The sequence below is a fragment of the Pectinophora gossypiella genome, chromosome 4 (assembly GCF_024362695.1).
Source record: "Pectinophora gossypiella chromosome 4, ilPecGoss1.1, whole genome shotgun sequence".
Classification (NCBI taxonomy): Eukaryota; Metazoa; Arthropoda; class Insecta; order Lepidoptera; family Gelechiidae; genus Pectinophora; species Pectinophora gossypiella.
In genome coordinates this window covers 8,925,110-8,944,842 of record NC_065407.1, presented here as the reverse complement: position 1 = coordinate 8,944,842, position 19,733 = coordinate 8,925,110, and the positions used below count along the sequence as shown (strand labels likewise).

Below are 19,733 nucleotides of genomic sequence, written 5' to 3'. Positions count from 1 at the left end.
AAAATAAAGTACATGTTGGATCACTGTATTTTCTTGCATATCACGCACCAATTACCCTCTTCGCAGAAACTGTTTTCTACGTGAATAGTAGGAATTTCTTTACATAGACTATCCAGTTCACCTTCTTCAAAGACGTGGTAGTATCTTAGAAGTGTGTTTTCAGGTTGAGGGGATAACTTGTTTTCGGTTTTGATCCTCAATTTCCAGGGAACGAGAAGATCGTTGTGTTTGAACTGAGTTCTGTTCTCGTGTACAGGTAAGGTGATGCCCGCAACGGACATAACCTCTTGGTTGGACTCTTGGTTCTTGGATTTAAGGAGGTAATTTGACTTGGTCTGGTCTTTAGCCCAAACCGTGATGAGCGCACGACCGCCCGGCCGCAGTAAACGAGCTATCGTAGATATTGATTGCAATCTTCGAGCCTAGGAAAGAAAACACAGTAATTAGTCCACCATTTTTTTGGGATACGCCCGTATTACATGAGACTCAAATTCCTTTTCTTCTTGATTCGTCAAAACTGGTCATTTACCATTTTCCAGATTCGACCTTTGCCTATCGCTATGGGGATATCCTCAAAGGGGTAGGCGTGCTGCTATGTTTTGTTTTTGACAGTGTTTGTGAATTTTGTTATCATAACGGTCCAGAAAAAAAATCCGGTTTTAGTTGGTTTCGTCGGTTTAGTAATTAATCTGCTTTGTATCCTCTCACCTTACTACTGAAGTGATGTATAACAGCGACACATATGACGAAATCTGAGCATTCGTCCTTTAGTCCAGCGTGAAGCACGTCAAGCCGTACGCAGTCTGATCCCGCGATATCTTGTATGTGATGCTTGCATTCCGACAGGAGGCCGGAACTGCGCTCGCCTGCTATCTAAAATAGTGGAAAAACGCCAGCGTTTACCCAAAGAAAAAACTGTATAATACATGTACTATAAAATTCTCAGTATTCGTTACGTTGTCACTAACACCCTGTATTTTTTTAAACTTAATTTTCTGTGGTGTTGAGTATTATTTAGAATTTAGAGCTTTGTACAGATATTCCGCATGTTGGTATAACCGAAAGCTCGGAGAAGTGTGGGTACTTAGCTCATCTTGCGACTGACGTATCTGTGACCATCCCAATTGGGGTATACCTAGAGCATATGTTATGTTTATAAAGATATTTGATCTAAAAAGTCAAAATGTTTTAAAACTTCTAGCTAAACAGAACTTGGTAAGTTGCGACCTCGCGCGCCACTTGCGTTAAGTTGCGTCTATAAGGCGTATCAGCGCATGGCGCCATCTTAAAAAAATGGCGCCTTTAATCAGTTTTTGACATAGCACCCTACTATCCTTTCCAAAATCGTTGATCTCTGGATTCTCTGGTACGAGTCACGTACGTACGTCGCCCGTTGTTGTTTTGATTGACTACTGCTCATATAAGGAGGGCTTCAGTGGCGAAATAATCATTCGGGTGCCTTTAATATTATTATTTTAAGTTATAATATCTGAACACCCGACTCACCTGTAAAATATCGTTTCTCCTGAGTATATTCTTGCCATTGCCGCAGCCGAGGTCTAGTACTACGGCCCCTGGCGGCACTTGCTGCATGAACTCCACGACCTTGGGCCACGGCTTGTGTCTTGTCGTGCTGAAATGGCCCGCTATCTGCTCGTACACCTGAACAATAAATAGGTACGGTCACGAGTACTAATATGTATACACTTTGAAACCATTTCACATTAACTTTTTTGATAAATTAAACCGTAAGTCTCATTAAATGTCAAATATGATAGTGCTACAAGTTCTAAAGTGGGTACACGATATTGCTCATGACTGTACATGGCTACATTACACAACACACACGTTAGGACGGTTTGAGGGTGGCAGCAGGCGGCGCCTGCATGCTAAAATTGCAATAGATCCTAAAAATTACTTTACGCTTCCGCCGCTATTTCTTCCTTGTGGGTGCGATGAACTGAAAGTTGAACATATTGCTATTGAAGATATAACCAGCGAGTCAGCCAGATTGACCTCAATGAAAAGTATTGCCTCTTAGAGTATAGGTGTATCCTGTTCAAGAGTTAGGTACCTAATAAAACTTAATTTACCTGATGAACATGCAATTCTTCTAAGTTGGAAGCTATGTCGTCTTTTATATCACCATTGCTTTTCGATACACTATCACATAATGTCTTGTACACACATTGACAAGGGCCTGAACGAGTCCAACGGAAAGTTAAGGATATTCTAGTTTGTCTAGGCACTGTGTCATGGGTGATCACTTGGAAAGGAGTTGTATTATCTGAGATTCGATTTTCGATGACGGGATCCCACATCCTTGATTGGATACCATGCTGCCAGTCATATCTAAAAATATATCATAATATTGATTTGATAACTACCGACGAGAGACAGTCGGCGCCACTATCGCCGCCATTTTGAACAATAATAGAGCCTAGCTCAGTCAGGATTGCTTCTTCAATAAGAAAACAATTACCAAAAACTTTATTTATTACCTTGCCTCATCTTGCATGATCAACAAAGACCTAGATTGCAATTTTAGTGGGACCTGGATCCCACTGTGGTGCTTCCAATCCATCACCACAGGGGACCCAAGAGAAAGAGAGAGGATGGTGCCGCCAAATGGACTATGTTTGTCTACATGGCATGGTATTCCTGAAATATCATAAAATATAATGAGAATACTGAAAACATAAAGTGAATTGGCTCAGAGGAACTGAGAAACAGATGAATCAGTCAAGATTACTAAAAGTAGCATTTAAGCTTTTGAATATGATTTACATAAGCAAACAGTCTGTGATAAGTTGTCACTCACTAAATGGTTCAGACTGGGATCCCTGAGTGGTTGTGGGTACTACAAACTTTTCCAGCTAGGTAATTAAAAAAAATTGAATTATACATTACATACCTTGTCCAGGTTCATATTTATTTACAGTCAGTTGATCAGGTACACCTACATCAAATCCCTTTTCACATAATCTCTTCCATAAAACATCACATTGTTCTGGAATCTTCTCCAACAGTGGAGCATTAAGATCCACGTCATTACTTCCATATCTGAATTCATAACCATAGTGTTTCACTTGTCTGTTCTTTAAGTTATTAGACATTTCGGCCCAATCAAAGAGTGAAATAAAATCATTTTCTTCTTCTTCATTAATGAAGTTGTCTAATAGAATAAGCCCTTTAGGGTTAGCATGCTGATTAACAATTTCATTATTTGGCACTGAAATAAAAAAATATCTTCATAGTTTTAATTTTCACAGGTATTTGCACAGAACGGGTATTTGACTTACTTTATTGTGTGTAATATGGAATAACGCATTTGAATGAATATGTAAAAATGAGTTTATCATGCCATGAAAATACACCCAAATATAAATTAATAAAGTCGCAGGCGGATAGCTCTTATAACAATCTTACCATTTTCAACAAAACTCATGTGAAGAGGAGGTCCATTTTCAATAATTTTCGCTTTATTGTTGTAAGTTTTGTAAAATAATGTTGCATCTTCTGTATTTTTAAATATCAAAAAGGAATGAGTCTCCCCTTTAAGTGCGATATATTTAGGAACACCAATATCCAAATGTAAAAGCTCTATAAGTTTGTGAATAACTTCTTTTTCTAAACCCGTAGCCTGCCCAGCATTACATAATACAATATTCTGAAAAAGAGTGTTTGTTAAGCGAATAATGAGAAATAAAAATTATAAGTATAAAATCACCAAGTACTTTATAAAATAACCTCACCGGACCATATATTTCTGTACAAGTGATTCCTTTAGAACTTTTTAAACGTGCTGCAAATCTTTTCCTTTTACGTTCTCCCTTCTTATCCTCTTCCATTTCTTAAATTATCTTAACTTCGAAAATTATTACTAATATATTAAAAATACACGTAAAAAGTTTCTACACGCTACTATAATTATTGTAAATAAAACATAAGAGTAACATTTTAAAGAGGCGAGGTTAACTATACTACCAAACTCTTCATACTAGCAAGCAAATCTGAAAACTAAAACGAGAGAAAACATAGGACAAGAAGTTTTAACTAAATCGCATAATACTTGGTTGATAGTTGATTGATAGTTGGAGTCCGGTTAATGTACATCCACGTAATGTACGACCTGATAATCCGTGTACATAACAATGTACACGGAATACGTGCGTGTACAATCCATGGTCGGGAAATATTGGCTGCGAATTATCAGTCCGTACACGGATTGCCCATCCGTGTAATGTACATCCAAATAATTGGAAGCCAAGATGGCGGCCACCTATTCTATCAGCCAATCAGGGGTCAGTATCATAGACACAAAACTCCATTGCTATGCGTCGTTTTAATTAGTTAACCGTGTAGCTACATTAGGCAATTTTTTATTATCATAATGGTGCTAATTCCTGTAAATACCATCTAATTTTATTTTAAGTTATATCTGTCCTTTTCTTATCCGCCGAAAAGTTGAAAGGGACGGGTAATCGACAAGCATAAAATTTATGGAACACACGTCAATTTTAAGCACAAATCTAAACCAACCGTCTAAAAATTTTACGTCAGTCAATAACCCGACACATTAATTTACTCATTCTTCCTAAAATTAAGAGCTGTGAATCATCCGTCCCTTTCCTTTTCGACGGATACGAAAATGACGGATATAACCTAAAATAAAATTAGGCGGTGTCTGCAGGAATCGGGGCCAATGTTAGACAAGGACAAAATATAGGCCCAATAGTGCCCTCAGCTTTATTTGTTGAAACCGACCACATTATATGGCTTTTTGGCGGGAACGGAAACGGTACGGCTGCTTTCTTCATTGAATAATCTAAATAATTAATACGAAATGGTGTTTAATGGTCGCAAATGTTCAATGGTCGTTTATTCAAATTCCCCTTCCAATTGAAAATAAATAAATTTTATAGGGTGAAAAGGGGAGGCGATTTAGGCTGAAAAAGGCTAAAATTGCTACCAACCAAAGCTACTAACTTCCAAGGCATATAATTCAATTTAAAAAAAGAGCTGTCATGTTCTATAAGAGCAGTTTCCACAGAGCAATTTTTTTACTATGGAACATTAGCGTCTAGTGCGTAGCATCTCTACTTGGTCTGTGGTATAAATATATAAATATGCTCTTATAAAAGTAATTATAAAATATTAAAATAAACTGTTTCCAATGCGTAAATTTAATTACCTACTGAAATGACTGGACTTTCATTTTATTTTTTATTATATTATATGGCCAGGTTTCAAGACTTAACCCATTTCGGGTGATGGTTTATTAACCAATCTATTATTATCACATAACCAATCCTTACAAAATCCTTATTAGTCTTGTAAAAATAATATAGAATATTTTCAGTTGCTTGTCTTCGCTGCACTGGCATATTGTAAAAATAGACAGCGAAATTGTGTTATTCCTGACTTTGGGTCATATGGACTGGGCAATTATGATTTTGGGTTCTTTCTGACAAAAAGAGTCTAGTATGAGGGAATGGTTTGTTAACCAATCCATTATCTACATAACCAATCCTTGTTAATCTACCGGTCAATTTATACAAAAATGTAGAATATCTTCAATTGCCTGTCTTCTCGGGTATTTTCCTGGCTTACGGATTGGGCAACCATATCTGACTTAAGATTTGTATCAAAAATTGTCTTATAACAAATGGTTCTAAATTAATTACCCCACAAAGGATTGTGCACGGGACTGAGTTTATGTATTATTGTAAACGTGAACAGCTGGTAAGCATGGCTCCTGTCCACAAACTTTTAAGTCCTGACAAAATTATGATAAAACAACTTTCAAACCTCCAGACTTTTTTTTTATAAACTGTTTATTAGGATATACTAACATACTGTGATAAAAGTTAACGGCTCTTCGTTTGTTCGTACATTTATTTAAACGTATAAAAATAGAATAAAAAAACAAACGAGGTTACTAACAAGCCTGTTTGACACCGTTTCTCTCGCTATATCTTAATAGAGTACATTCCTACTGCGTGTAAACGTAGCACAACCACAAATAATAGATTGATCAATTAACCAATAGGCGACGAGCGCGATCGACCAATAGGAGGAAGTGTACACGGAATATTTGGATGGGCTTTATCACCTTGTGTCGCTTTTGTCCAAGGTGTTAATTCGCAGCCACGGAATGTACGCGATGATAATCCGTGTACATATGGTCACGGAATATTTGGATGTACATTACTCGGTTGGGCTTTATCATGGTCGTGCATTACAGTTTCCCGATAGTTGATGTGTCAAAATTTGGTCAAAACCAAAGACCTGGTAAAAATAAAGTTGGCAACACTGAGACTGTCTGTCAGTCAGACACTTGGCCCAAAGGACTTGATTCCAGGCCATAACCCTTATAAAAAAAAAAAAATCAGACAGTCAGTCTGGTCAACCCAAAGCAACAAAGGGTCAATCTGTATTCTGTATCTTGAGCGTTCTTTTTTCTGTAATATTACGGATATTTTCGTGAAATATTGAATAAAAAATACTCTTCGGGGCTACAAAATGAGTGCTCAAACGGTAATGAATTCACACTGTTAACGAAAGCGGTTGCATTTCTGTATAAGGTTACCTAGTACACTTATCATTTTACTGTATCTTTCCAGGAACTTTACAAGGAGAAAAAGAAGCGGCACGTTATTTGTATGGCCTCAGATTTCTTCTATCCTAATACTGGAGGTGTAGAAGAGCACATATACAATCTTTCACAGTGTTTAATCAAACGTGGTCATAAAGTTGTCGTTATTACTCATTCTTACGGAAAGCGAATAGGTATTCGCTATCTTACGGCCGGCCTGAAGGTATATTATTTACCAATTCGGGTGTTCTACGCTCAATGTGTGCTGCCTACTATGATTTGTAATATTCCTATTATCAGGTACATTCTTATCAGAGAGCAAATTGAAATTGTTCATGGTCATTCAGCATTTAGTGTTATGGCCCATGAAGTTTCCATAATAGGCAAATTATTAGGCTTGAAGACTGTATTTACAGACCACAGCCTTTTTGGATTTGCTGATACATCAGCAGTTCTAACAAATAAGTATTTGCAAATGTGTCTTTGTGAGTGTGATCACTGTATTTGTGTATCACATACAGGCAAAGAGAACACAGTTCTTAGAGCCAAAGTTAAAGCTTATAAAGTGTCTGTTATTCCAAATGCTGTTGATGCATATAGTTTCACCCCAGATCCAAGCCAAAGAGACTCTAATTTTATAACAATTGTAATTGTTAGTCGATTAGTATACAGGAAAGGTGTAGATTTAATGGCAGCAGTGATAGCAGACATGTGTCCTCGATACCCCAACCTTAGATTTATAATTGGTGGAGATGGTCCTAAGATGTGGTTGTTGCAAGAAGTTAGAGAACAAAAAGGTTTTCAACATTGTGTCACTCTATTGGGGAGCCTGAAACATTCCGAAGTTAGGAATGTTTTAGTAAAAGGCGACATATTTCTAAATACATCTCTCACTGAGGCATATTGCATGGCAATAGTTGAAGCTGCTTCTTGTGGTCTGAAGGTGGTTTCTACAAGAGTCGGTGGTATACCTGAAGTGCTGCCTGAAAGCATGATATACCTGACAGAGCCAAAAGTTGGGAGTGTAGTTGAAGGCATTGAACAAGCCATGAAAGACCTAAAAACAAATAAGATTTTATGCCCATTTGAATGCAATAAGAAGGTTAGAGATATGTACAATTGGATGGATATTACTAGAAGAACTGAAATAGTGTATGATAAAATTAGTTTAAATAAAAACAAATCTTTAGGATTGCAGCTCCGTAGCTACACAACTTGTGGAGTTTGGCCATTCCTTCTTGTTATTACTCTCATGTACTTGCTGTTACAGTTAACAGAGAGAATTTATAAGCGCAAACATATAGACATAGCTAGGGACTTAAAGTTATAACAAATTGCCAAGATAGTTACAATTAAAGATTTATTTTGGAATGATATTATTTATTATTATAATACTATGACCAAATAAAAAAGGCATTGTTAGTCTAGCCAACAAGCAAGTATAAAATAATAATTTCAATAAATAACAGTTCTAATACATAGTTTATACATTCCACTTGAATTATACAGTATTGAACAATATAATAGTTTTTAACGTTTCTTAATTTATTTTCATATGTAGGCATTCAAATGTGATCTTACACTGAGACTGATGTTTACACCTTAACATATTATTAATCAGGCTAATATAATTGCTAGCTCTTCCTATGCTCTTCATGCCCTGTAAATAATAGAAAATAATGTTAATAAAACTTTTATATTTTTATACAATTGCATACTTTATTCCTTGCACCTTCTTTAATGCAGATTAACATATTTCTACAATGGTGCTAATTCCTGTAAATACCATCTAATTTTATTTTAGGTTATATCTGTCATTTTCTTATCCGCCGAAAAGGAAAGGGACGGGTAATCGACAAGCATAAAATTTATGGAACACACGTCAATTTTAAGCACAAATCTAAAACAACCGTCTAAAAATTCGCCCGGGTTATTCATTTATTTACTCATTCTTCCTAAAATTAAGAGCTGTCAATCATCCGTCCCTTTCCTTTTCGGCGGATAAGAAAATGACAGGTATAACTTAAAGTAAAATTAAGAGATGTCTGCAGGAATCGGGGCCAATATGTCAAATTATAAAAGTGAAAAGAACTTTGCCAGTTACCATCATGGCAGTAAGTTGCTTTCACATCCCTCAGAAAAGCTAGGTTCAAAGTCAGATGCAATAGCCAGTGGGTTTAACATATCTGCTCTGTAGATGATATAATTTTGTTCTTACACTTTAGTGGTGCGAGGTGGGCACTTAGGGCGCACACCGGCCTGCTTAAGTTGCAACACGATGGACCGGAGACGAGCCACATCGCGACCGCGGCGCGGCCCGAAGTCGCACAATTCTGCGACGCGAGCCCACTCGTTGCCATTCTCTACGCCACTTTCTGAGCCACGCGCCAGTGCTCGCTCGGCGTTCCTGATTATATAAGGCTTATATAAATAAATTAGGTTGTTGATAATGTCTTTTGTGACTCTAATATTTTCATTCTAAGTGGTTTCCTTTACCATATTACTGAATCATAGCTCTCCATAAAACAATAAAAAACACTTGTGAGATGAAGTTGTGCAATGAGAGGTTAATGTATGATATTTTTTTGGTACCTACCAATAACATCACCCATTTTAAAGAACAACAAAAACAATTGTTAAATTGTATAACTGGAAAAAACATGACAAATATTTAAATCTAGTGGTGTTATTGTTGACAATAACAATCCTTCACCAAAAAAAACAACAAATATTAGTAAAATCCGATATTCCCTATAAAATTCTCATACTCACTGAGCAGACTCCCTGAGAGCATTGGAAAGAAAAATACAATTAGTCAAAGACAGAAAATACATAGCCACTATATGCTAAACAAAATCATCAAGGCAGCAAGTCTAACATAAAATAAAGACAAGCTCTCAACTTTCTACATGCAAGATCATAAAAGAAATATCTTTTTGTATAATATTTTTTTTATATTGCAAAACAACAGGAATAAAGCTTCAGCTTAGTCATAGAAATAAGGATGCTAAATAAACTCTAATTACATTCAATAGTTTTACTACCTGTTGGCTGCCTTTGTTTTAGCTATGGTCTCTTCATGAGTCTTGTACCAATCTTCTAGTTCCTTCTTTGCTATTTTTAACATTTCTTCCTTCTTTTTCTCTTCCTCGGCATCTGTAAGTATTTACAAAGTGAAATCTTGTTAGATTTTCATAAACTCTAGACAGAGGTTATATTTTTTTCAGTTACTTTAATTTTTCCAAAATTCGTAGATATTTAATTTTATCATAATCTTTGAAAATAGGTAAAATATGTTGATTACCTTTCTCCTCAAGCCGCTTTTTCTGTTCCTCTCTCCAGATTCGGATCTTTTCTGGCTCTTCTCTCTCCTGCTTGAAAACGGACGTCTGTACGGGCTCGTCTTCTAGGCCGTTGGCTTCGAATGCAGCAGCGCTAGGTACTTCTGTGATAAAATTCAACAATGCAAAATTGAATATCAAGATTTATTCACATAGGTTTATTTTTTAAATAATATAAAGTAATGCAAATTTGTATAAACGAATAATGAGTAACAACGTACCAACAAAATCATCAACTAGACCATTAGAGGATGAAACGGGGGGCGGAGCACTAGTTTCCAACTCATCTTCCAACCCAGCCAGCTGATTCTGTTCGCGCGCTAAGAACTCTGCCGCTGGGTCCACTTCTGGTTGAACGAAGTTATCGCCGAAATCATCCATTATTTTATAAAGATTTAACAAATTACGGTAGAAAACAAAATGATAATACGTCAATGAACTAACGATGAGTCGATTAGTGTTCCATAAACAACTTGCTTTTTTTTCATCGAAATTTCAAATGCGTTTATGTAAGTTAGAAAGTTTTATCATTGATTTGTAAGAAAGAAAAGAATACGGGAGGAAAATGTAAATCTCCGAGCACCGAAAGTAAATATGTTTCACGTCTTATAGGTATAGGATATTTTTGCATTGACGCGAATGATAGTGACTGGCGATACTCTAAGATAAAGTTTATATTTAGGTACATATAATGTTTGAGAAACGCAATAAAAAAAGCATAATCACTCTATGATTTGTACGGCGTGTTTTTTGACAAACTCTTTGCTAACACTGAAAAATTAGATGGGCAAATATAATAACTCAATAACTGGGTGTTACATTCGTATCAACAATAGCTAAAATCATGTATAAAGAATATACTGTAACAACCTAAAATTAATCGTCTGATTCTCTTTTTTTCTTTTAACTTTCGTAATAAATAACTTACAATGAATTTGTGTATTCGGACAAAGTGTTTTCGTTCGAACATTATAGGAAGTCTCTACCGTTATTCAACTACTGCTACAGAACCTATCGAACAGAATGACCAGGTTCTCATTGATGATTCTGATGATGCTAGAGCCAGAGAGGAAGAGATTGAGAAGAAACGAAATGTATCTCGGTTGTCTCAAGAGCACTACAATCTGGTGAATGGTAGACGGCCATATGAAGAACCAAAGCATACAGCTCATCTCACTGTGAAATATAATAGGAAGATGTATGGAAAGTACGGAATTGCTAGTGGTGTGAATCCAAGTAGGTGTATATTTGTTCGTCATCTTTGCATACGCATCTGATTCCATTCTGATTCTGATACATAGGGACAGTAACAGTAGTTCAGTAAGTGACGCTAGAGAAAATTTTGAATTTACAAGTAAATGTTCATATTTTTATATTATAGGTCTATGCTGGCCATCAAAGAAAGATATACAGGATACATTGGAGTATGAATCTGTTGCCTATCCATTTACCATCCAAGAGATGATGGCATCTGCAGCACAGAAAAGAAAAGAGGCACAGTTACAAATAGAACAGCGTGAGAAAGATGTGGCTGCTAAATATGCTAAACTGGCACAATGGAAGAAGGACCTTCAAGATAAAATTGCTAAGAAGGAGTATGAAGCAAGAGCTGCTAAGGTATGGGATTGTTTATATATATCTATATATAGTTGACTGAATGTCCTTTAAAATCCAAATCCAATTGTTTAACTATTGTGTATAAAAGTCTGTGTGAAAGTCTGTAAGATATTTAGTCAATTAAAAGCCTAAAATAACTATATTATTTAAATAAATTGGTTAAACTATCTGCCTGTTTATACATTTTAATTATAGGAAAAGAAGGAGCGGCTTGTGGAGGAGGTCAGAAGGCATTTTGGCTTCAAGTTGGACCCTAGAGATGAGAGATTCCAGGAGATGCTGGCTAAGAGGGAGAAAGAACAGAAGAAACAGGAGAAACTAGCCAAGAGAGAAGCCAAGGAGAAGATGATGATAGCAAAGTTGCAGCAGCAAAACTCAGAAATATCAGAAACTGCTGAAAAAAGTTAGGTAAAATGTTATCAGTTCTATTTTGTAGTTGTAATAAAGTTATTATGTAATTCATTGATATTAGTTTTAATTGAATTTATAAAGTAGGTATAGTGTGGTGATGGTAACAAGCGTACAATAATCTTCCATTCGTCAACATTCTGTATTAACTAGCCAAACACAAAACTCATTTTTAAACCAAAATTTATTTTTAATCTTCACACATAAAAGTTTTGTTCATATAAATAGGTGGATTTCAAGAGCTTTCGTCGTCGCTAGTGGATGAGTAGAGTGCCTCGCGTGGGTTGGGCGCGAGAGAGGACTCTGGCGAACACACCAACGTTTCCGACGAGTCGCTTACTATGCTGCTACACGGACTAATCGTCTCGTATATGTTCTGTCAACAAACACAAACACCATCATTTTATTCAGCATCCAAAGAACACACATTACACAGTATCTAAGTTAGCAATAAAGTCTCGAAGAAACTCGTTTGTTTAAAAAGTGTTTGTTGGAAATTGGGCCAATTAGTGCTAACTTACTTTCTTATTAGCCTTGGTCTGAGTCGCGATAAAGTCTTCAACGGTAATCTGATCATCACCATGAGCGTTTTTCGAATCTCCCATCTGTCGTTCAATCATTTCCGGCTTCTGTAACAAAAGTAGCGTTTAGTAGTACGACACCCACCATATTTAGTGTTGTGGTGTGGGCCGGCGTCTTGGCCCTTTTCGCTTAGCAGTGCGCGAGCTCCTCTGTGACGACTCGCCGCCTGCTCTCGACTCGTTCTTAAAGCGTCGTTGCGCCTGAGGCAAGCAACGGGTGACACATTAGATAATGATCAATCGCTCATATCTACTGAGTGATTTGTGCCAACTCACCATGTCGGTATTGTCCCTATGTTGTGAGTCGCCAAGCATGTGTGCGGACTTCGTAGTCTTGCTCATCTTGACGTCGACGAGCTTGATGTGCGAACTCTGCGCCTTCTTCGGTGAGATGTTGACGCGGAGGTCAGTCGTCTCTATCTCTTCAGTCTCCCGTACTTCCCTTATCACTTCCACTGGCTGTGCCTCGTCATCTTTTATGTGTCCTTCGTGTAGGCATTGCCTGCAATCATAACTTTTGTGATTTTTTTATTGCTTTGACAGTCTTGATCTACTTTTTTGATTCGAACATTATTTAGCATCATACTTACCCATGACACTGGTTGTTCTTGATGAAGGCATATATGTCCTTGAAAGCTTGTTGTATGTATGAAAGCGTGTTCTGGTCAATCGGCACCGAACTCGAGGAGCCCGAGCTGCTCGATAGATCGCACGATCTTGAGCTAGCTTGGACAGATTGCTCTGAACCTAGGAATATTAAGAACTACATATTTTTTTCCGCATATAAGTACTTCTGCTACGTTAAGAATTTAATTGTAGGAGACAATTAAATGTTAAGATAGGGGATACAAAATATCCACCTACCTATATTACGGTAGAGGATCACAATTTCACAACCTTTTTATTAGTTGGTTTATTTGAGCAACTTCTTAAATACTTGTTGGTAGAAACATGATCTTCGTCTGATTAGGGTCAAAAGTTTAACTCTAAGTTTACCAAAGAGCAAGTGAACGTTGATAGAAGGGGCAAAGTCACAGCAGTAGGAGCTTGTAGGGTAGATTAGGTTAGAGAAAGCCGCTTTCGCAAAATGTCCCTCGACCAAGCATTTACGACTGGCACCTTTTGGGACTAAGAGACATTTTGAGAAACCGATTGTTTCTCGTACCTGAGGATGTCCCGCCATTCCCCCCGTTGGCCCAGAGCCGTATCTGCTGTTGTTTCAGCTGCTTCATCTGATCTACCAACTGTAGGTTCAGCTCCTCGAGTTGCTGGCGATGCGAGATCTCCTCTTGCAGCTGTTCTTCTAGCGTATCGGAATAATCCCTGACAACAATACACCTATTTTGGTTGAAGTTATAACAGAAGCAAAAAGCAGGTGACACAGTCAAGTCGAATAAGTTCTGAAAGCAATGTTCCGATCTTTGCTATATTAAGAAACTACCTGTATGATACAAATAAAGTTGAAGTCTGAATAATGTCGAAATTAATACTCACTTTTCTTTCTTAACTACATTTGTCTTGTTGACGTACTTATTCTGGCCAGTTCTTGTGTTGGATGACAGTCTATCCCTTGACATAATCCCATTTCTGCAATACCAATAACACAGGATACTATTATTGCACTAGCGAAACCTCTGCCGCTGTTTATTTGTGATATCGTCGATGTAGAGATTGATCGGCAGGAAACCTCATACATTTTTTATTACTACCATCTGTAATCACTAAGGACTGTCACAGAACAATACGAGTGAACATTATATTTGTTTAAGCTCTGATCTAATATCTGAGCTTAGATGGGGATTAACGAGGTGTCAGTTAATGTATGTAGGAGTAAACTGTTAGGGAAGTATGTTACTTACTTAGATATGACCGACTTCACGGATCTACCGTCACTCGAAGTAGTTCCACTTGCATTGCCAAGCCATGAGTACTAGTAAATATTAGAAGAATAAATATAGAAGATAGAATAAATCATGCAAATATTAGAAGATAGTACAAGAAAAGGCGAGGATATGATGCGTCTTTGAAATTGTTTAGTTCATCTGTATAGAGAAGTGTTCCAGGATATGAAAACTTAACCGGCACGGGCTGTAACCCCGGGCAAGAAACATTGGTGAAAAAGCGAATGCTTCACTTGTAATACAAATACCTTTAAAGGAATACTAACCTGTCCTCCCACCCCTCGTTCGTTTTCCCTCAAACCCGCGCGGACTTTGGATAGCCACTCACTGGAGACATCCGCATTATGTCGCATGTCCAAGATCGTTACTGTCGTATTCGACTGCAGCATATGCAACGCTGCCGACGCAGTCAGATCTGATAGACCACAGTTCTGGACGTCCAGTGCTGGAAGATAATATTTTAATTTTTGAGACATCAAAACTATGTTGACATTCAGAATCGATCGAGCGACAATTGAGAAACATTTACTTCAACATACTCATATTCTGATTAACCCTTTCCATTCTCTTTTAGGAGAACTTGTAACTCGTCTATGTAAGCAATGCAATGCACAGTCTTACCTTTTATCCACAAGTCATCAGCAAGTACATCAAGTAACTTGCACACTCCAGCGTCGCCCAGCTGTGGGTTCGCACACAATGTGATCCGTCGGAGCCCTGACATCGCGTCCAGCTCCGGCAACCGGTAGCGCAGTGTGTGTATCCAGTTCTCACTGTAGCGGTGGATCTTCTGGTACTGAATGGACGTAAGAACAACGTTGAGCAGTGTCGATGCATAAATGGCAGTAGCGCCACGGTTCGGTATCATGATTTTTTTTTATTTCTTGCTTCATCGAGCAACCTGAACTCCGTCAAGACCCTGTTCTGTTTTTTTTGTCTCAGCTGGGTGACAACCCAGAACCCAGCTGCAGCTGACAAGCTGCAGCACATCATTCGCATGGGGCGGTTCTCTAATCAGATAATGTTTCCAGAGATCATACATACTCAGTGGATATCCACTTATCGCCATACGATTTACAATTGGCGTCTTATTTCATAGTCTAGTCAAGCCGATCTTAATTCTTAGACTAAGAAGTCCGCTCGCCTTATAACTTGAATGATCGATAGTTTAGATAATCGGCTGATCTGAGGCTGAAAGAGTGAGCTTACCTTGATCAAATCAGCAATGTAGCTGGCACCAAGCGCCGTGAGGTCGCAGCCGGACAAGTCCAGCGTCAGTATGTTGGGCAGGCAACGCACCGCCTTGCATACAGCCAGGCAGCCCGCGTCTCCGACCAGACAACGTGGCAGGTAGATGTGTTGGAGCGAATTATTCGTTAGCAGCGCCTGGTACAATCAACGGAGCCTAATTCAGGGAACTTTGGACTTGAGTGGTAGTTTAATACCTGAGTAGAGTAGTACTATGGTAAACGTAGCTGTAAGATTAGAGCTGTAGTGTAGGTCTAAAGTAGATAATTTTAAAATAATCAATTGATTTCATTTTCAATTTCAAAGTCTTCATTAATACAAAATTGGCCATGCCCAATGAGATTATAGTTAATTTCTTACGACTAGCTATAAAAAGAAAACATGTATGACTAAATAGGGCGTTGATAAATGTATGTGATCCCATATCTATAAATAGATATGCTTATAAAACGTTAATCGTGAAAACCTGCAATGAACTGATGCACTGAAAGGAAGTCTATTGTTTATTTATTAAACTCGACCATTCTGGTTTGTTCGTAAATTTAAAAAATACTATTCCATAAGCAGTTACCTCGCACAATGGGTTCAAGTAGGGTATTTTCAATGGCAACCCCTCAAGTAGCAAAGACGTCAGGAGTGTGGTGTTGGACAGAAGCTGAGTGGAAGCTTCTATCAGGTTGCTCAACATGAAGTTTGTTAGAATCACCGCACGCTTGTTCACTGTCTTTGCTAATCTTTCGCAGTCTATGTGTTCTAATACTGTAGAGAATACGAGACTTAAATGAAAAAGTAGAACTGTATTATTTCTGAGAGCTTCAAGAGATATAAGGAATTGTTGCATTTTGATCCCATAAATATTCGTAGATGTGTAGTTAGGTGTTTTTGAACAAAGAATGATAAGGAATGGCAAAGTCTTTTACGTATGTGATGCCAAAGTGAAGAATCTAATAACGGTCTCTAATATTTTCCGTAGAGTAGGTGTCGTAAATTACCAGTTTTGACTTGCTGTCGGCATCTTACAGAAATAGAGTGTAAGCTCAGATCACAACTGAGCGCGTTTAGAATTGGCGGCCAGTCCTGGTACTTGATTCTGTCCACACAGAAATCCAACACCTTCCCATTCCCGCCCGGGATTACCGCATTCAGCGGCGTCAGGTTTTGGAGCTTGCAACACTTCAGATAACATTGGTGGAAGATTCTACTGCTTGTCGCGTCCCCCTTACCGACCATAGCGTTAAAAAATCAACAAAACTAGTAAAAAAACATCCGTCACACGTAACCGTGCAATATAACTAGGCAAATCGCTATCGTTAGCTTAAAAAAATTACGTTTATAAATATGATTTTGTCGAATAATAAGCTCAAAAATGTAATGACAAGACGGTTTGAAATTAGAATCATTTGACTTTGACGTAGTATATTACGGTGTCAATGGCCAGTGCAATCTTTGACGTAATGGCATTTGTTTGCAACTTGGCATAGAGCAACACGGACCTCATGTAGGTTTTCACACAAGAGTCTCTAATCTCTATACACATCCATAGATTTTCGAAAACAGTGGTGACACTGCTTATTTATTTCTAGAACCAACATTATATCTTTAAAGATATAGTTTGAGTATGACTCCTCCTGGGGTCTTCTGCAGACAAAAGTAAGACTAAGTTTCTTAAATTACATATTATTAGGAGGCTGAAATCGAACGACAAGCGACAGGGTTAATAAGGCAAATGAAACCAAACAAATCACTTTTAATATTTATTTAAAAAGATTTTTGTGACATTTTATAAAAAAACTGAGTACTCACTAAAACCGTTAAGAGACCATTAAATAACAATACTTATAAAATTACCCTTCTCCAAAATAACTTCGTTATAATTCTAATATCTTTAAGAAATGGTAACGATTATTTAGGTCGTGTCGAGGCTGAATCTTTCCTAACTTCGTGTGTTAAGAGAGCTTTATAAACATCCAGTTGCACCAAATAGGTACCCAATTCACAATTTATAACTACGGCTGACTTAAGATACCGGCAATTATATCCGGTTTTATCAGTCCGTCAATGAATCAAAAACCTTTTAGAGCTTGGATCAACTTAACTACATTTTTTCTACATTAACAATACATGATTTTTTTACACATTAAACCACTATTAAGAATAGCTTTAGGATATCACATTTTGACTTAATAGTTCAATTAGTCGCGTATAATAAAAATATTGTTTTAAGTACCTAACTCATGGTTGCTTATTTTTAACAGTGTTAAATCCTGGCCAAAAAGGAACTTATTTGACTTGGAAAATAACGAAAAATAGTATATATCAGTTATACTTCTGATTTCTTGATCCATTTGAAAATAATTTATGGCCAGGCTTAAATTCTTACAATTAATCGGGTAACTTAATTTACTTAGCTGGCGCAATGACCAAGATTGACAACCTCGTATTCTAGTCAACGCCAGCCTTCCCTTATGTAGAACATCCTAAATACAGATGTCATAGTTCAACTCCCTGTATCGAGCACACTTCTTTGCGTTAATATTATAACATGATGACTTAGTCGGGTTCATTGGAATAGGTTTTAAACATACCAATCAATAGCATTGGCATCAGGACTTTGTGCTAACTAATCGTACTGGGAAGTTATGAAACTTGACAAGTTTACACAGACTTTAACAACTTATTTAAATATAATATTTTATCACAAATCAGCATTAATTTGGTTGGGATATCTGAATGATAACTGCTAAAAATAATAACAAGAAACTTCTTTGGAATGTAATATCGTAATAAAGCTGGATATATAAGCTAGCGTTACCATTGTTACTAACTTGTACACGCAATATTTAAGACACATGCAGAGTAACTATAGTAACTATGTTTAGTGTTTTATTCAGCTCTAGGCTGTCAGAATACCATGCTGACTTTTTGTTTATTTTCTCAAATTTCTTGCCACAATATTTTGACCTGCACTACTGATTTTTTTTTAATAAACCGTAGGTAGTATCAAATTGTATAATATACTAAATGTTATTCGGCATAGGTAATATTATAGCTAGCGTTGGCGGGGCGTTCTGACTCTGGCACGTCGTCATTCTCAGGGTCTGACACAGAGCCCTGCGCCCACTCGCTCTCAGGGTCGGAGAATATGTTTCTGTCTCCGAGTTCGTCCTCGTCTATTGCGTCGATGTCAATTTCATCTGTAACGAAAAACGATTTACATTACCAGTCTTCACGAGACTAGGCAACTTTGAAACTATAAGATATTGGATGACAGTAAGTATTATAGATGCTTACTTAATCATAAGACTGAGACAAAAAACTTGAAATTCCTGAGATGACCTCTTGATCGTTTAATGCATACCAAATGCACTGCATTTGTACCTACGAACTACATTTGTTTAATTTAATTCTGAAATCCGGGTTCACTTTGTTTATTAATCGGTCAATTAAAAAAAGAATCAAGGTATGCTAGGAATGTATGTATGCTAAAACAACAGATTACGCGGGTTTAGGTATACCCATATAACGATCATTATAGTCCGTCAAAGGAATCAAGTCTACAGCCTAGTGCAAAAGACTCAATCGAGTCGTGTCAGTCATATTCTTATAGCAGCAGTAAAATTAAACATTCTATATGTAACGGTCTTTAAGAAACTTACACCCATAATCCAGGGGTGAGGACTTTACCTCAGAAGATTTCAGCTTTTGGTAATCACATCCTAAGATATATTATTGTGTAGTATATTGTAACGTACCATTGTCGGCCATGAATTCTGCAGACCAGTCGTTGTCGAACTCAAGCTGCTTGTTGACATCACGCTCCATGGGCGACTGCACCGCCTCCGTGTCGGCGTCAGTCACGTCGTATATCTCGGTCATTTTCACCTGCAACAATAGAGACGGAGGATATTCGTTAGTTTTTTCGGAAGTAATATTTCCATTCATGTTCCGTCGTACATAAATGCTTCTACTTGACGACAGTGGCAGACGCTACACTGCGCTTTCGTTTGCAGTCTCTTTATTCGAAGTATCCTAGTCCACC

General features: G+C 37.4%; 6 protein-coding genes across 9 annotated transcripts in view; 2 read left to right on the top strand and 4 right to left on the bottom strand.

Moving 5' to 3' along the window:
* Window positions 1–9: 9 nt before the first annotated feature.
* On the bottom strand, window positions 10–3,949 carry LOC126366514 (alkylated DNA repair protein alkB homolog 8). 2 transcript variants are annotated; one of them, XM_050009646.1, is made up of 8 exons: window positions 3,756–3,949; window positions 3,430–3,670; window positions 2,915–3,232; window positions 2,502–2,661; window positions 2,094–2,352; window positions 1,507–1,662; window positions 709–873; window positions 10–422 (listed from the first exon to the last, which is right to left on the bottom strand). In XM_050009646.1, exons 1-8 carry the CDS (start codon window positions 3,849–3,851, stop codon window positions 21–23), a joined length of 1,797 nt encoding a protein of 598 aa, XP_049865603.1. In that variant the 5' UTR covers window positions 3,852–3,949; the 3' UTR covers window positions 10–20. The 2 variants fall into 2 exon arrangements, with proteins under 2 accessions (XP_049865603.1, XP_049865604.1); XM_050009647.1 differs by having other exon boundaries at window positions 3,761–3,882.
* A 2,457-nt stretch (window positions 3,950–6,406) lies between these two features.
* On the top strand, window positions 6,407–7,963 carry LOC126366523 (phosphatidylinositol N-acetylglucosaminyltransferase subunit A). Its single transcript, XM_050009665.1, has 2 exons — window positions 6,407–6,540; window positions 6,627–7,963. The coding sequence occupies exons 1-2, from the start codon at window positions 6,526–6,528 to the stop codon at window positions 7,926–7,928; spliced, it is 1,317 nt and encodes a 438-aa protein (XP_049865622.1). The 5' UTR covers window positions 6,407–6,525; the 3' UTR covers window positions 7,929–7,963.
* On the bottom strand, window positions 7,942–10,416 carry LOC126366540 (clathrin light chain). 2 transcript variants are annotated; one of them, XM_050009688.1, is made up of 6 exons: window positions 10,161–10,416; window positions 9,903–10,043; window positions 9,643–9,754; window positions 9,371–9,382; window positions 8,817–9,005; window positions 7,942–8,258 (listed from the first exon to the last, which is right to left on the bottom strand). In XM_050009688.1, the coding sequence occupies exons 1-6, from the start codon at window positions 10,318–10,320 to the stop codon at window positions 8,252–8,254; spliced, it is 621 nt and encodes a 206-aa protein (XP_049865645.1). In that variant the 5' UTR covers window positions 10,321–10,416; the 3' UTR covers window positions 7,942–8,251. The 2 variants fall into 2 exon arrangements, with proteins under 2 accessions (XP_049865645.1, XP_049865646.1); XM_050009689.1 differs by lacking the exon at window positions 9,371–9,382.
* Window positions 10,417–10,774: 358 nt separating this feature from the next.
* Window positions 10,775–12,020, top strand: LOC126366535 (growth arrest and DNA damage-inducible proteins-interacting protein 1). Its single transcript, XM_050009681.1, has 3 exons — window positions 10,775–11,175; window positions 11,321–11,556; window positions 11,752–12,020. The coding sequence occupies exons 1-3, from the start codon at window positions 10,869–10,871 to the stop codon at window positions 11,962–11,964; spliced, it is 756 nt and encodes a 251-aa protein (XP_049865638.1). The 5' UTR covers window positions 10,775–10,868; the 3' UTR covers window positions 11,965–12,020.
* A 149-nt stretch (window positions 12,021–12,169) lies between these two features.
* On the bottom strand, window positions 12,170–16,956 carry LOC126366512 (protein Cep78 homolog). The gene is made up of 12 exons (XM_050009644.1): window positions 16,687–16,956; window positions 16,266–16,453; window positions 15,656–15,832; window positions 15,068–15,242; window positions 14,713–14,891; window positions 14,405–14,475; window positions 14,040–14,132; window positions 13,711–13,868; window positions 13,136–13,292; window positions 12,822–13,047; window positions 12,486–12,593; window positions 12,170–12,340 (listed from the first exon to the last, which is right to left on the bottom strand). Exons 1-12 carry the CDS (start codon window positions 16,922–16,924, stop codon window positions 12,200–12,202), a joined length of 1,911 nt encoding a protein of 636 aa, XP_049865601.1. The 5' UTR covers window positions 16,925–16,956; the 3' UTR covers window positions 12,170–12,199.
* Window positions 16,957–17,435: 479 nt separating this feature from the next.
* Window positions 17,436–19,733, bottom strand: part of LOC126366515 (1-acylglycerol-3-phosphate O-acyltransferase Pnpla3-like) — a 30,169-nt gene continuing 27,871 nt past the window's right edge. For both annotated transcript variants that reach the window (XM_050009648.1, XM_050009649.1), the window contains 2 exons: window positions 19,447–19,576; window positions 17,436–18,888 (listed from right to left, as the gene is read on the bottom strand). In XM_050009648.1, coding sequence (XP_049865605.1) covers window positions 18,719–18,888; window positions 19,447–19,576 — 300 coding nt within the window. In that variant the 3' untranslated portion in view covers window positions 17,436–18,718. The remainder of the gene's footprint in view (window positions 18,889–19,446; window positions 19,577–19,733) is intronic.

Coding starts and splice junctions, on each gene's coding strand:
- LOC126366535 (XM_050009681.1), top strand. CDS start 10,869: ATGAATTTGTGTATTCGGACAAAGTGTTTTCGTTCGAACATTATAGGA. Junction 11,176..11,320: donor TGCTAGTGGTGTGAATCCAA/GTAGGTGTATAT, acceptor TTTATATTATAG/GTCTATGCTGGCCATCAAAG. Junction 11,557..11,751: donor ATGAAGCAAGAGCTGCTAAG/GTATGGGATTGT, acceptor TTTTAATTATAG/GAAAAGAAGGAGCGGCTTGT.
- LOC126366540 (XM_050009688.1), bottom strand. CDS start 10,320: ATGGATGATTTCGGCGATAACTTCGTTCAACCAGAAGTGGACCCAGCG. Junction 10,044..10,160: donor TCTAGTTGATGATTTTGTTG/GTACGTTGTTAC, acceptor ATTTTATCACAG/AAGTACCTAGCGCTGCTGCA. Junction 9,755..9,902: donor AAAGCGGCTTGAGGAGAAAG/GTAATCAACATA, acceptor AAATACTTACAG/ATGCCGAGGAAGAGAAAAAG.
- LOC126366512 (XM_050009644.1), bottom strand. CDS start 16,924: ATGGTCGGTAAGGGGGACGCGACAAGCAGTAGAATCTTCCACCAATGT. Junction 15,833..16,265: donor ACTTGAACCCATTGTGCGAG/GTAACTGCTTAT, acceptor TGATTGTACCAG/GCGCTGCTAACGAATAATTC. Junction 12,341..12,485: donor AGACCAAGGCTAATAAGAAA/GTAAGTTAGCAC, acceptor GTTTGTTGACAG/AACATATACGAGACGATTAG.
- LOC126366514 (XM_050009646.1), bottom strand. CDS start 3,851: ATGGAAGAGGATAAGAAGGGAGAACGTAAAAGGAAAAGATTTGCAGCA. Junction 3,233..3,429: donor CATGAGTTTTGTTGAAAATG/GTAAGATTGTTA, acceptor TTTTTATTTCAG/TGCCAAATAATGAAATTGTT. Junction 2,662..2,914: donor TAAATATGAACCTGGACAAG/GTATGTAATGTA, acceptor ATGATATTTCAG/GAATACCATGCCATGTAGAC.